The 14,690-nt window shown below is 28.2% G+C and overlaps 1 protein-coding gene and 1 long non-coding RNA gene across 5 annotated transcripts in view; one reads left to right on the top strand and one right to left on the bottom strand.

The window, feature by feature from the left end:
- Positions 1-14,690, top strand: part of LOC136981560 (uncharacterized) — a 42,108-nt gene that overhangs the window by 13,097 nt on the left and 14,321 nt on the right. For both annotated transcript variants that reach the window (XR_010881738.1, XR_010881737.1), the window contains exon 2: positions 926-1,008. This is a non-coding gene — a long non-coding RNA (uncharacterized lncRNA). The remainder of the gene's footprint in view (positions 1-925; positions 1,009-14,690) is intronic.
- LOC136981549 (uncharacterized) overlaps positions 1-14,690 on the bottom strand; it is a 62,432-nt gene that overhangs the window by 8,426 nt on the left and 39,316 nt on the right. For all 3 annotated transcript variants that reach the window (XM_067277860.1, XM_067277859.1, XM_067277861.1), the window contains 5 exons: positions 14,566-14,654; positions 13,991-14,117; positions 13,362-13,414; positions 10,919-11,016; positions 10,315-10,672 (listed from right to left, as the gene is read on the bottom strand). In XM_067277860.1, coding sequence (XP_067133961.1) covers positions 10,315-10,672; positions 10,919-11,016; positions 13,362-13,414; positions 13,991-14,117; positions 14,566-14,654 — 725 coding nt within the window. The remainder of the gene's footprint in view (positions 1-10,314; positions 10,673-10,918; positions 11,017-13,361; positions 13,415-13,990; positions 14,118-14,565; positions 14,655-14,690) is intronic.

The raw sequence follows: 14,690 nt of genomic DNA on the forward strand, positions 1-14,690 counted from the left end.
CACCTCATATTAAAGCTTTTTATTCAAATAACTTAAAATGTTTTGTTCGACAACTTCAATAAACAAACTGATTTTAATACAGTAAGTCCAATTAAGCACGATACAATGCCAAATAACTTATCACATAGGCAAAGGTTATCTCTCAATTTTACATGTTTCGAATTTCATAGATGCATCTTTAATTGATGCCAAACAATCTGTCATATTATTGGGCTAATTTAATAATTAGAAATTAAGTAACTTGACTACAGATAGGCAGTTAGGCTGCCATCTCACGATAATTTTAATTAGAATTTCTGGAAGAAAATAATTGTACCAGAACGGGTCTCAAACCCGCGACTCCCGTCGAACGTGCAGATACATTGCCGATTAAGTTATCCCGACCTCCGTCCGATCTTTGCTTCCGGAGCTATTAATTTGGATATAATCATACCGGTCACTCTCGGTGATTATTAAATTATAGCCCGATAATTTGGCAGATTGATTCGCTTTATTTCTATCTTTGTTTCCTTGAAATCTTTATATCCACCATCCAAGAAAATTGTACAGTATAACATTACTGAATATTTATTTTTTATTTCGTACAGCGAAATATGCAAGTTCAATCCACTTTGAAAATGTCTTATATAATAATCTTGTAGTTTTTAAATAATAATTAATTGTAACTTGACGTCGTTCGTTTTATAATTTCTCATATTCCGAAAGTCGTAAATCAATTACAGTGATAAAGTTAAATGGAACATTTCTGATTAGTGAGAGGAAAATTACTTATTTAATAAAGGAGAATATTAATACATTATTATGTGAAGTAATTAAATATCTATTATTAGGAAATAATTTATTTTTTTATGACTTATTCTAAATTTTGTTGCTTCTTGATTTATGATTTAAAATTTATAATTAATATCATTATTTTCTTTTTCAGGAATATAAATAAATACTTCAGTCAATACAAAACAAGAGATTTTCATTTAAATCAACTAATATTTGCAGGAAATTGCATAAATGGTATGTTTAAAATTAAATATAATTTTGTCTTGTCTTAGTTTAATGATACACCTAAAAAATAAATGTTTGAGAAATAATTAAATTTTTTGTAAAAACATATTCTACCTCCACAAATATGATTGAACTTGAATAAAATTGTTTTTCTTGAAATTTAGAAGCCTTCGATATTGGTATTCCGGTGATATTGGGAACGTGATGCTTATCTTCGGGAATACAACGCGAAAAGAACATCGTTGCCTTTTACGTAATGCTTCTAAGAATGAGCATCACTCATTGAAAGCACTAAAATACCTAGTATTAAAGGTTTCTAAATGCAGAGAAAACTGATATACTGTACAATTTTTGAACAAAACAAAAATTAAAATTACATTAATTTAATACAAGATATTATATACAAGATATTATATATTAAATTTTTTTAAATTGCTAAATATATAAAATTCTGTTGCCAAACAATCTGCCAGATTATATGTCAGGATATATTAATACAACTTTTTTTTCTTTCAAAAAATGGCTGATGAATTGACACATTAAAAATATGTATAAAAGACTAAAATGTCTTGATTTTTGACATGTCGAATGTTTTTTTATATGTATTTTTTAATGTGTTAATTTGTCAGCCATTTTTTGAAAGAAATTGAGTATTTTTAAATTGTTTAGCTTATCAACTGTGAATTTTTTAGACCGTTTTGCATGTTTTCACAGGAGAGTAGTCTCTAATAAAAGGTCGTCTCTATAATGGAAGACTTGTTCCTGGTGATTTGACGTGACGAAAATCAAGACATTTTAGACTTTTATACGTATTTTTAATACATTAAGATTAATTAAAATTATCCATAATATAGCTCAATAAATAATCTGGCAGACTGTTTGACAATACTCATTGAATTGGGTTTTTGTATACGCTACTTTTTCAAATATCTGTCGAACACTACAATATTAAAATACTATCCTACCTATAGCCTCCAAGTGTACAGTACATCACTAATGTAAGACTATGAATAAGATATGTTATAATTAAAATTTTCTATCTTTAAAAATATTCTATTAAACCATATCTGTGCAAAATTTTAAATAATTCATATATACGTACACATCTTGTTTGTTCTAATCCTATTATCTTGATTAAATAGTCTTGCTGAACCATAGCAGCAAAGTTAATTAACATATCAAAATTAATTTGTGTTGTTTAGTATTATCTCACTATTTATTATATTTACATAAAATGCAAAGGAAAATTATACTATTTTCCATCTCAATAAAGTCTTGATAATTTAATCATACTAATGGAAGCAATATTACACATTCTTTCTAATAGGAGAATAATATATAGTTCAAAAATAAACTGATATAAAAATAACTTAATGATTACATAAAAAGTATCATTAGTATCACAGTTCCAAGTTAGTTGAACCTGCTTAACTCAAACATGGTTAACTGACATTTGTTTTTACTCAAAGACATATTTCTCCCCATTACTTTAATGTAAGGATTTACATGTTAATTTGACTTGGTTAATATGAAATTGGGATATTTTTTAACTTGAACTGAAAATTGTTTCTGTAATTTTTTTGCCAGTATGTGCATGTGATATTCCTTGCTATGAGATGAAATGATATTAAGATGTTTATCAGCAGATAAACAAGTCATTGGTGCCATTTTATCTCAAATGGCCAATGACGGATGCATCAGCCAGTTTGGGGAAAATGCTCGGCACTGAAGTAGTGGATCTTGTGCCATTCGAGGACAAAATGGCCACTAGCAAAAGCTGATTAATTACTTTTCAGACAAAATTTGAAACAATTCAGAAAGTAGAGAAGGAACCAAAAAAAATAGAGAAGAGATAACCACTTTGGAGTGTCTTTTTCAAGGCAAACAGTAATAAAATCAAAAGTGCTGCAGAATCTGATGCAAACATATGGAAAAGGAAACACATTCGTAGACCTATCAACTGCATTTATACATTGAATATTGAATTCTGTTGTGCAATAATGACAGCACGGGTAGGAATACTTAGGTAACTGAAAACTTTTTAACTTGAAGATGTAATTTTTTCATCCTAAGCATTTCAAATTAACCAGGTTCCATTGTATCAAAATAAAAATACAAGGTATTAATAAATTAGACCAACAAAAAAGTAGGTAGTAGAGAATCAATACAAGTAATTTTGGTTATATGAACTGGAGGTTGTCACAGCCACCCTTATGAGATTCAGGCTCTTAAACTTTTGGTAGTGGTTACTGCTCTATAATGCATAAATACCATATAGAGAAATCTGATATTATTATTAAATATATGTTAAAGCTATGTATAGAGTACTATTTATTCACACTGTTCTAAATACTACCATGAAACACTATCCATGCTGATAATGTGTAGGACTTAAGCCTTGTACAGTTTGACAGTATAGCAATTGTTTATGTAGCATAGTCCAGACATTGAAATATTTTAATTGATTACCATCTTTTTATTGTTAATTGCACCTAAAACTTGGCATGCAATTAAAAGTGGTTATCAATAATTGAAATAATAACTGACAAACATTCTCTGCCGTGGTCCAAAGCCTACGGGGTTAAAACCCAATAACAGTTACTGACCTTAAAAAATTCTCTGTTGTAATTCCAGTTTTTGCTTTTCTGAGATGCATTTGTCTGTTTTCAAAACTTGCTATACTACACATTTGCTATGCAGGGCAGCAAAGAAACTTCAGGAGTTGCATTGACCCTCAAAATTGCTTCTATAAACCCCTCTAACACCCATTTAATTTTGTTGGTCTGATTTATTAACACGTTGTATTGCATGTTTTGAGTTAAATTTTTAATAGTTATTTTATTACAACACAATAAAAATCAAGATACTTGTTTTGTTACTGGATTAAGGTGTATTTTGAGTTAGTTATAGTAGTACATCCACTCTTTCAATGTGCAGTCATTACTTTGTTCCTCCCATTTCCCACTGCAGAGGAGTTTTAAGATCACACTGTATATATAGGTACTTATATAGAGGTGTATACAGTAGATTGCAGCTAGTGACTGTTACTCTCAGTATAACTTGAAATTGTAATAGAGGAAGAAAGAATCATTTATAAATTATTCAATGAATTGTAAATACACACATATTTGTGATATTTTTGAAAAGATTTATGTATTAAAACTTTTTTAAAATTCGTGATTTGCCCTTCTGACGTTTTTATTTGTGTTTTTATTCTTAAGAAATTATTATGCTATTGAAATCTGTTTACATACATAATATAGTTGACCATAAAAAAGTATTTAATATATATCTTACACACACACACAGGTTAAAATCCCAAAATGTGTAAATTTCAAATATAGATCAATTAGATATAATATTACAAAATGTCTTTTACCCTCACTGATTGTGTAAAATCATTACACAATAAAGAATGCTGAATAAGTGAAGGAGTCATCAGTTTAAATAAGATAAAACATTTTTTGAGACTTGTTCGTCTTGGCTTTGGATCTAATTCGGAGGCTTTTAATAGTACGGTCGTGTCTAATTTAAAAACCGTCGAGCGAGACGTGAAGCCGAGATGTACAATTCTCAAAAAATGTTATATCTTATTTAAGCTGATGACTCCTTTACTTATTCAGCATTCTCTATTATGTAATGACAAAGTATTATTCATCAAATGATAGATTCAAATCGTCAAACTTTGAGAAACTAATCTAAAACTTAGCTGATGATTATATCATAAAATCATTAGTTCAGAATATTATGAATGTCTGGTTTATATATTTTACCCTATTCAGAATATTTCTTGTTTTAAAATTCTGATGGAAATTATAGAAAACATTTGTGAATAGTATGCAAATATTCTTTGCATAAAAATTAACTAGGATAAATTTTCAAGCTTTGTACGAAATTTAATTGCATTTCTCTGCAACAGTACTTATATTATGGTTGAAAATTCATTAGATAAGTACTGTTGACTATTTAAAAATAAAGACATGAATTTCAAATGAAGTAACTTTAAATTTGATTTAAATTAATACCAATTTTTTAAAATTTATGTTAAATACATTAATCCAATTCTTTCTTTGTCCAGCAGTAAGAATTGTAATTGCAAGTGCAAAGTCACTTTGAATTTTAACTTTTCAATTTCATCTTTACAATGAAATTGAACTATGGAATGTCAATTTCTTACAAAATAAACATTTTTCAAATGTTAATAAAATAGTTACTATATTAATCCCATTAAGAAAAACACATCTTTACATTAATTAGCAGGCATTTTCTTATGTGACTGATATTTCCAGCATAGTCTGTAGGGCATTGTCAAGTCAAATGTAGTGTGAAGAAATAATTATAAAATTTGAACTTGTATTGTTATATTTAAAATTTTCTCACATTGACTGAATAGTATTTGAAGCAGCATCATTAATGGTTTGCTTGATCATTAACTATATGTATTGTCCAAATATTGGGGATAAAAAATAATGGTATGAAAAGTTGATTTGGCAAAATAAAGTCACGACAAGTGCAAGCAGTTAGATTCAGCGTACATAGGAGTTTGATCTTTGACCTTCCACTATTTTCTCCGACGAAATTAAGAGGAAAAAAGTTCGAAGCTATTTCGAGACGAAAGGATATACTTTAACAAATGCTACATCAAAGTTGAAAGATCTAAATTTTGTGAATTTTGTGTTTCTGATTAACTTTATGAAGGTCGGATAATATGGTTCTTATAAAGCTCAAATGAAAATTCGTGATACAATTTCCAAACTGTAAATGAATTCTAGTAATTGTTCCCGATAGCTGAAGCATTATAGAATAATATGATAATGCATTTATTGCGAACAAGAAACCGGTAGATGTTATTAATATTCAAATATTGATTCATTAAGAGAAGTTAAACATTAGCAGGTAAAATATTTTTGGCTTTTGTGTAAGAAGAGACTGGCAAGATAGGGAAAATTGGTTATCAGACTTTTCAAATTTTGCCACTGGCCCAAATTCTTGTTTTTCACAAGACTTTTATTCATTTTTAATATGATCAATAGTATATGGTATAGCAATAATCATATCTATAGTTCATTTCTCGCCTGATTGAAATCTGTAGTGGTCCTGCCATGCAATTTTGTTATCTGCGACTAAGTTTCAAATGCCACATTTTTTAAAATTACAGAATAAAAATATTTCTTCTTGTGAACCCTTAAGAAAATTTTTGTAAAATAATCAATAGTAATCAATATATATAAAACATCAACTCAAAAACTCAATTTATTATAATTAGTAAATCTACTGCATAATTATCTACCTCTAAAACAAATTATTTAGTATTTAATTAGCCGTATTATAGACCGATAATTTATTAACACTTCTATCTAAAGTCAAATGAACTGTCAAATTAAAATATTTAAAAGTATATTATTATTAACTTTTTCGTAGCATATATAATTGTCACCGTAAATTATAAATTTTGTCTAGATTTTTTGCAAAACTCCTAGATGTGGGTGTGGAAACTGCAATTCAGTTTGAGAAACAGTTCATATGTAAGCAGGAATTAATTGTAGTTTCAATTATGGCTCCATTAAACGACTAACCTCAGTAAAAAAAAATGCATTATCTATGCCACCGACCGAGTACATTAATTGCTAAATATAAAATTACACAATATTTGAATCTAACACAATGCCTATAATTTTATAATCTTCATCTAAACGTTATTTATTGTTGCACACTTAAAATACGATAAATGTACATAAGCCATTTATTTAATCACAGTTGCAAAACAACTAAAGTTTTCCTATAACTGGTTTCTGATCTGATTACTATCTGCCACAATTCAAAAATTATTTAATAATATAAAACATAAATACTTTTAATTACCGAATAAACTTATTCAGATACTGTTTACAGAATGTATTAATAATTAACATGTACTGTCATTGAATAGAATAATTCATATCATCAATGACCTTGTAGATTGTTTAGTTTAGGAACTGCTTTTTTAACACGTTTCTAAGAAATACTTTATTTATTACGATCGAGCATTGTTTTTTCCAAAATCGTTTGATATTGTGCTTTGCGGACGTACCGACAATACTCTGTATTCTTTAATTTTTTTTTTTCCTTTTGGGTAGTTTTAATATTAGTAGAAACTATTTTGTGCAATTTAAATTAATAAAATTCTTCAAATTTTCTTATTTTTCTTTGAATAATTTTAGCAGATTGTCAATAAATTAAAAATGGTAAAACTGGTTCTGTCGTAGGTAATAACGAAATATTTTCTCATAATTTAAATGTAAAAATGTGATAAATGGCTTACTCGACAAACAACATGTTTTTGTTTATTTTATTTAATTCAATAATTGATAAATTTTGTTTAATTTAAAATTAATTGAAATCAATAATTTCCAAGGACGACCGACAGAAGCTTTATGTAGTTAATAAAAATATTTCTTTCAAGGACGGATCCAAAGAATCTAAACTAAACATATAAATTTTAAAATCTAGAAGTAGGTAATTTCTTTATGAAGTATTAATCATAACTGGGGATTAAATTTATTAATTTTACTTGAGTAAATTAAATTATCACTTATATTGGAAAAGAAAGAAAGAGGCAATTTCTTTGAAGAAAATATTAATAAAAGTATAATAGAAAAAAGTGAAACAAAATTTATTATTTAATGAAAAAATGAATGAAAAATGATTTGGAAACTAAAATTTTCTTTTGTTTTTTCCTAATAAATCTTCCATTAAATTGTGTTAGCGATGATAAATAATACAATTAAATGTGTTTTTTTTTTATCTAGTGATGTTTTTATCTTACGACGACTATAATAAAATTATTATTGTTAGAGAGTTATTGTTCACCAAGATTATATTAAACTTGGAAATGTTTTGTCATGTTTTTTTTCCTTTTGAATAACTTAATCGTATAAACCTGATTTTTCCAAAGATTTTTTTTTCTTTTTATATATAATATGCTTTAAATTTTCTGTAATAATAATATGAATAAATGTGCTTAACCTGAAACAGCTTACCTGCACAGTTAATTTGAAAATTACAAGCAAAATTATTTGCATTGTCAAAGAATTTCTTTACTACAGATTATATATAAAGTAAATATGACTTTTGTCCATTTGGCATAATTTAATTCTTTTCTGTGATTCTTTTTGATGATAAAAAATATTATGCCTTAAACGATTAATATTCTCTCTAAAATCTCATTGTTGTCGGCAGTTAAAAGGAATGACGGATGGTATTTCCGTTGTTAGTTTATTTGTACGCAAAGTTTTAATATTAATAGTGTTATCTGTTATTTATGTTTAAATTATGAATTGAGGATACTTTGAACCTTGAAAATGTAATTTTGTTGTATTTGTTCTACATAGTGTTAACAGCATAACAACAACAAAATTTATGACTATGATTTTAGCTTTGTATCAAATATAATGTATCTCCAATTGTGATCGACATGCAAATTCTAGAGACTTCATATTGCTTTTTATAAGGATATATTCCGTAACATGATCGAATTCTTTATGGCATTCTGTTAGGTACTGTACAATAATTCATCATCATTTAGTAGCTGCATATAAATTATACTTGACTACTGCCACTTACAGTTGCTTTGAGATATATTAGATCTGATTCTCTTAGCTTTGTGCATTTAAAATGTACTACTAAATAATTAATTAATATTTTTTAACCTAATTTGAGTAGCAAATAACTAATGTAACTTGCATAAAATAAAAGAATTTAAATTTAGTAGCACCAAACAAATTAAACCAAATGTTTTTAATATATCCAGGGTCTTCCAAATGAATGCAACCATTTTAAATTACTGTAATTATGTTAATTATTATCCAAGAAACATGCAATGTATACCGATTGATTGAGTAACCGTCCAAGTTTCATTTCCCGCTTGTATTCAAACATCTTTTCATCTACTTTTTGTAAGAAGTGCAGTAAACAAAAGTGGCGACTTCATAAAAGAGAAGGCATTCTGCAGTTTGCAAAGTCGGAATTGCTTGTCATTGTGCAATGTGAGTAATCCAAGGAGCCGTAGAATTGTGGCTTCTGTGGGAGGAGTGACAATGGATAGCAAGTGTAGGAAGAATTTGGGTATCAGTTGGATCTGTGCCATGTGATACAAGGTGCACAAATTGAGAAATTGTAATGGACAGTTGTAAAACTTGAACAGTTCTCCAATGTTTTAATGTATGTTACGATATTCTTAGATAATAGTTAACATAATTATAATAATTTAAAATGGTAGCATTAATGTATCAAGATTCTTTATTTAGTTCTCATTTCTGTTGTTCCTAATTTTGTTTGTTCTGAGTTTAGAATGAATAAATAAAATTTAAAAATTATTTCTTTACAAAACAAACATGGGGATGAAAACAATAATATTTACAATGTTACCTTCCTCTTAATCAATGAGTAATAATACAGGGTATTTTTTTTTTAAACTGACGGTACTCAGAAACATCTGTAGAGCAATCTAACAGCCGGACTGTCACCAAATTTGGGAGAGTAACTAAGGACAACATGGAAAAGAGATTCTGCGAAGAAAAAAAGTAGTACCCAAATTCACCGGTAGGGGTGGATTTGGCGCTGTTGTAGCGAAACAGTTACGAATTTGTTGAAGGTTCACAGCCACCTGCAAGAATTAAAACCAAATGACCATGCTACACGGTTGACATTTGCTCTGACATTTCTTGCCAGGATAGAGGTGGACGATGCTTGGCCATGGATAATTCTCTGGGGAGATGAGAGCCATTTTTACCTGAATTTAGGTAAAATGTCAGAGCAAATGTCAACCGTGTAGCATGGTCGTTTGGTTTTAATTCTTGCAGGTGGCTTATCTTGTATGAATAGAACTTGAGAACTTTTCGCAGAACTTGCCATACCGTCGAAGGCGTCAATTCCAATTGTAGTGCCACTCACCAGGCACTGCTACTACCAGCAACGGTCCCCTGTAAATCTTCAACAAGTGCAGTCTGTGAACCTTCAACAAATTCTTAGCTGTTTTGCTACAACAGCGCCAAATCCACCCCCACTGGCGAATTTTGATACTACTATTTTCTTCACGGAATCTCTTTCCCATGTCGTCCTTAGTCACTCTCCCAAATTTGGCGACAGTTCGGCCGTTAGATTGCTCTACAGATGTCTCTTAATACCGTCAGTTTAAAAAAACACCCTGTATATTCATACACTCAAAAATAAATAATTCATTAATCTAAATTTATGTTTGGTATTACCATTGTTTTGTTTGTGTTTATCAATCATAATCAAAACTGTATTTAAATTATGATTTAATATAATGCTTACCCTATTGATTATAAAAGCAGGATTTTGGTTCTCTGTTAAACAGTTACTTGAATCAAGTTCACACACATTTTCCTCTTTAATGTTATCCAGCCATTCTTGCTTCTCTTCACTGTCGTCCATGTATTCATCATGACTGTCCAATTCGCCATCTTTTCCGTTGCTGATATCATATAATTTATCGTCGCTTCTATTTTGCGAAATCTCATTATCTGCATACAAGCAGACTATATCATCCTGATTCAGTTCATTTTTATCTTTCTCGGAATTCAGTTTTTTGTTACGGATTCTTGGAGGTGGCGGAGGAGGAAGAGGTTTGTCGTCTTCTCCGTTCAGGTGACGTTCGTAAGGAAGTAAAAGCCTGAAATATCGATATATGTAGTATCTTTATTTTGATATAGACGAATGTAATGAAATTCTATATTTAATTTCCTGTGCCATTTTGTTACCTTTGGAACCATAATTATAATATGGCTATAGACGAATTCAAAGGAAACATAAGCAAATACGTAGCGTAAGTGCTAAGATACCTTTGAAATGAATTGAATAAAATCTTAACTATTGATGAAATAGAATGGATATTGTCTACGACTGTTAGATTATTTACCTTTCATAGTGACGACGTGTACATGTAGCTGCACTGGTACTTCCAGGATTACCGCCCAATTCATCATAAACTAATTTCCATTGTTTCTTATGAGTAATCTAATTAAAAAAAAAATAAGTTTGATTATTATTTACATTTTGCATTCAGCAAATTTCATAAATAATAAGTCTTTTATATCAATCCTGAAGTAACAATTTTTCTTTTTGTGAGATTTTTAATTAATTTTCTTTATATTTTTAAAACAAATTTTGGTTTCAAATTAAGCAGTAAGGTTTTTTATACCATAAAAAAAAGAAATAAAAACAAAATTAATTAGAAATTCCAGGAAAATTCTTTTTATATTCACTTCCAGCATCAATGATCAAGTCCTATTTATATTCTTTTGCTCCACATATCCATTAACACAATGTTAAGCTGACTGGACAAATTTTGATACAATGCTTTTTTAACTAAGGAATCAAATTTAATTTAAAAAAGAGACTAAAATCTGCTCACTTCTAACAATTTCAATTTATGAAATTTGATATTCAGTTTTTAATGATAGCAGTTGATTAGTTCTAACTTTGTGTTAAATTTTAAACACAATTTAAAGTTTCTGTATAATAATCTTTATTTTTAGTTTTTTAATTATAGTTTATATATTAGGTATGAAACAAATACCGATCATCCTAAAAATTTAAATTTTTTACAAGGAATTTTCTGTTAAATTAATTACAAGAAGAGCATTTTTATTTGTAACGTAATTTTGTGAATTCTGAACCACAGGAGGAACTGTAGCTGGACACAAAATCTTATATTCTAAAAACAGAGTTGACCTTGGTGCAGCCACCAATTCTGTACCGTAGTTCCCTTATCAATAAGCATTTATCACATTTTCAAAAACATAGCCTCCTCCCGCCCTTCTCTCCCCACAACTAATTTAATTAACATACATCTATTTTAAACATTATATTTATCACTGTTTAATTTAAAATAATGAGTAATCATGATTTCATACTGAAAAATACTCCTTACATTTTATAACTGGTAATACCAAAGTTTAAATAATAATAAAAAATTTAATATTACTTCAATAAATCATGTTTCAATTTATATTCCACTGACAAATTTATCAAGAAATGTATTAAAATATCTCTTTCCTTGAAACACAACAAAAGTAAACACGACAAATAATAACATTTTGCAATTCAGTTTTACCTCTTTAGAGGCCACTATATTCATACAATAGCATATGACATATTTTCTATCAAACTAGCTTATTCGGTTAAATATTAATATATGCGGGGAATCTCCTGTTTACATTTCTATTAAAAAAATTTATTCTTTCAGTCTTTAAAGATTGGAATAATGTCCACGTCCTAACTACAATTGTCAAGAGCTGTTTATTTGTAAACACACAAAGAATATTATAGTGATGATAAATCCATTCGAGGTCATATGTCATTAACTTGGATAATGGGAAGTGTGCACATCACCAATAAAGACATTACTCAACTCCACCCAATATTGTAATGTCATTCTGATCGTCAAGATTATTAAACTGAATATTTTTATCTAGAATATCTAACTCTTATACACCCCTACAGATTTTTTTTTTTTTTTGTTTAATTACAGAATATAATATTACTAGAAAAATAAAATTTAATAAAATAGCATTGTCAGCAACTCCATTAAAACAAGAAAATGGGGGGGAAAAAAAGGAAATGTATATGTTAATTATAAAAATATTTAAATTCCATTTCCAAGAAACACGAGCAATTAAAAACAGCTGCAGATTGATAAAAATGCATTTAAGGATATGAAAAATGACCATCTGTTTATACAGCTTTCCTGAATGAATATAAATAGTTTAGGACGTATATTGCGCATTATTTCGATTGGAATTTTTTTTAAAATGTTGTCGAGTCGTCTATTTTTATACGTAATGTTTATATTCTCGAGAAAAAATGTTCCGATAAGTTTAAATTACTAAGCTTATTCTAAATTTGGTAATTTGGGAAAACATTTCGGGCCGTTGCGACACCGGCAATCGTCGTTATCAATTACATCGAGTAAACTCTTCGAGTTTAGTACTTTATTTATAATTATACCAAAAGAAGTCAATGAATGCTTTCAGGAGACAGAAAAAGCAAACAAAAATAGCTAGAAGTTTATATTACTTTAAAATATTTAATAATCAATTTATTAACTGTAAATTTATACAGTTTTTCTTTAAAAAACACGTATTATTTAATGTCGACGTGCTTAATTTATTTATAAGTCGTTCCTATGAATGATCACGGTATTTCAAGCAAGGACAAACAAGTCTAATTGTATAAGGAAATAAACAAATGTCATCATCAAAAATATTTTTTAAATATTACGCATACTGTAATGTCTAAATTTATTATTTATTTGGTTAATTTTATAGTTTAAATAATTTTAATACATATATTTAACCTACCTGTTCATATCCTCCTAATTTTTGTACAAGGGAGAAAAAGAGGTAGAGATCAACTGGAAAATAAAAATTTGAATAATAAGAAAATTATTGAATTTTTTTTTTATTCATAAAAAATATTATTTTTTTGTATTGTTTGTTTAAAGAATAAAACTGTATGTGTATGTGACACATATTGGTAGATAATTCATCTATAAAATTGGAATTAAAATTTTCTTTTGTGATTTGTTTAATTTTCTATCATTATTCATTTCGGTAAGTGGGTCAATTTCGGTTAGAATTGTTCCATCAACGTATGCCGTACACAGATCATAATAACCTTAATTGATGTGAACTGGACCAGGAAAAGTTCTAAACCTGATTCTTCAAATAATGTTAAACAAACTTTTGTATTGAATTACGGAAAAATAGGTCAATGGAAACCATGAAATCAGAAATATAAAAATCTAATTCTGTTTTATTTTTTTCCCATTTATATTTATTTATTTATAATTTAAAATAAACTGCATTTTTTTTAAAAATCAAGTTAGGAATTTTGATGAATGGTCTAGCATGACTGCAAAATGTATGTTTTCTTATCAAAAAACTAGACTTTAATCTACGCATAAAAAAACTTGTTGTAAGTTACTCACTTTGTTTGAAGCCCAAATTTGGGACTCTATGAATAGGAGTATTTCGACTTTTCATAAATTCAAAAAGATTTCGGAGAAATCCCTCCTCCATCTGCCCCAAGGGTCTCTTTGGTGTACTTGTTTTAATCTAAAGTGGAATAATTTAAAAAATTTTATGCATAAATAAACAAAAATTAATCATTTGGTTCATTATTTTCCACATTTTAAATTAAATTTTTTATAAATAAATTAATTTCTATATTTAAAATTGCATGAATTTATATTATTTACTTTATTTGATATCTAATTTCTTATATCAAACAAAAATAACACCAGAAATCTAAATTATATAGTCATAAACAAATGATGGAATTATGTACCAGATAATGGTATGTTATTCTAGTATTTCACAGCTGCCTGTAACCTATATAGGCATTTTTTATTATGCAACAAACACTTGCTTATATAAACTAAGGAAATCACTTTCTGTACATCAAGGCCTTGTAATTTTAAATTTTAGATAATCTAGGATTTAAATTTTGTAAAATTTCTTTGATTGCGGGTTTAGTAGAAAAGGAATCTTAGTAAAACCTAACCTTGTTCCCATTGTTTTCGGCATACTGATAATCTGAATTGGTGAGGGATTTGGATTTCTTTTTCCTTGGCCGACCTTTAAAAATGGGCGCTGTCAAGAAGATTTTCGTTATGAAATTTGAAGTAT

The sequence above is a fragment of the Centruroides vittatus genome, unplaced genomic scaffold (assembly GCF_030686945.1).
Source record: "Centruroides vittatus isolate TY-2023 unplaced genomic scaffold, ASM3068694v2 contig_767, whole genome shotgun sequence".
Lineage (NCBI taxonomy): Eukaryota > Metazoa > Arthropoda > Arachnida > Scorpiones > Buthidae > Centruroides > Centruroides vittatus.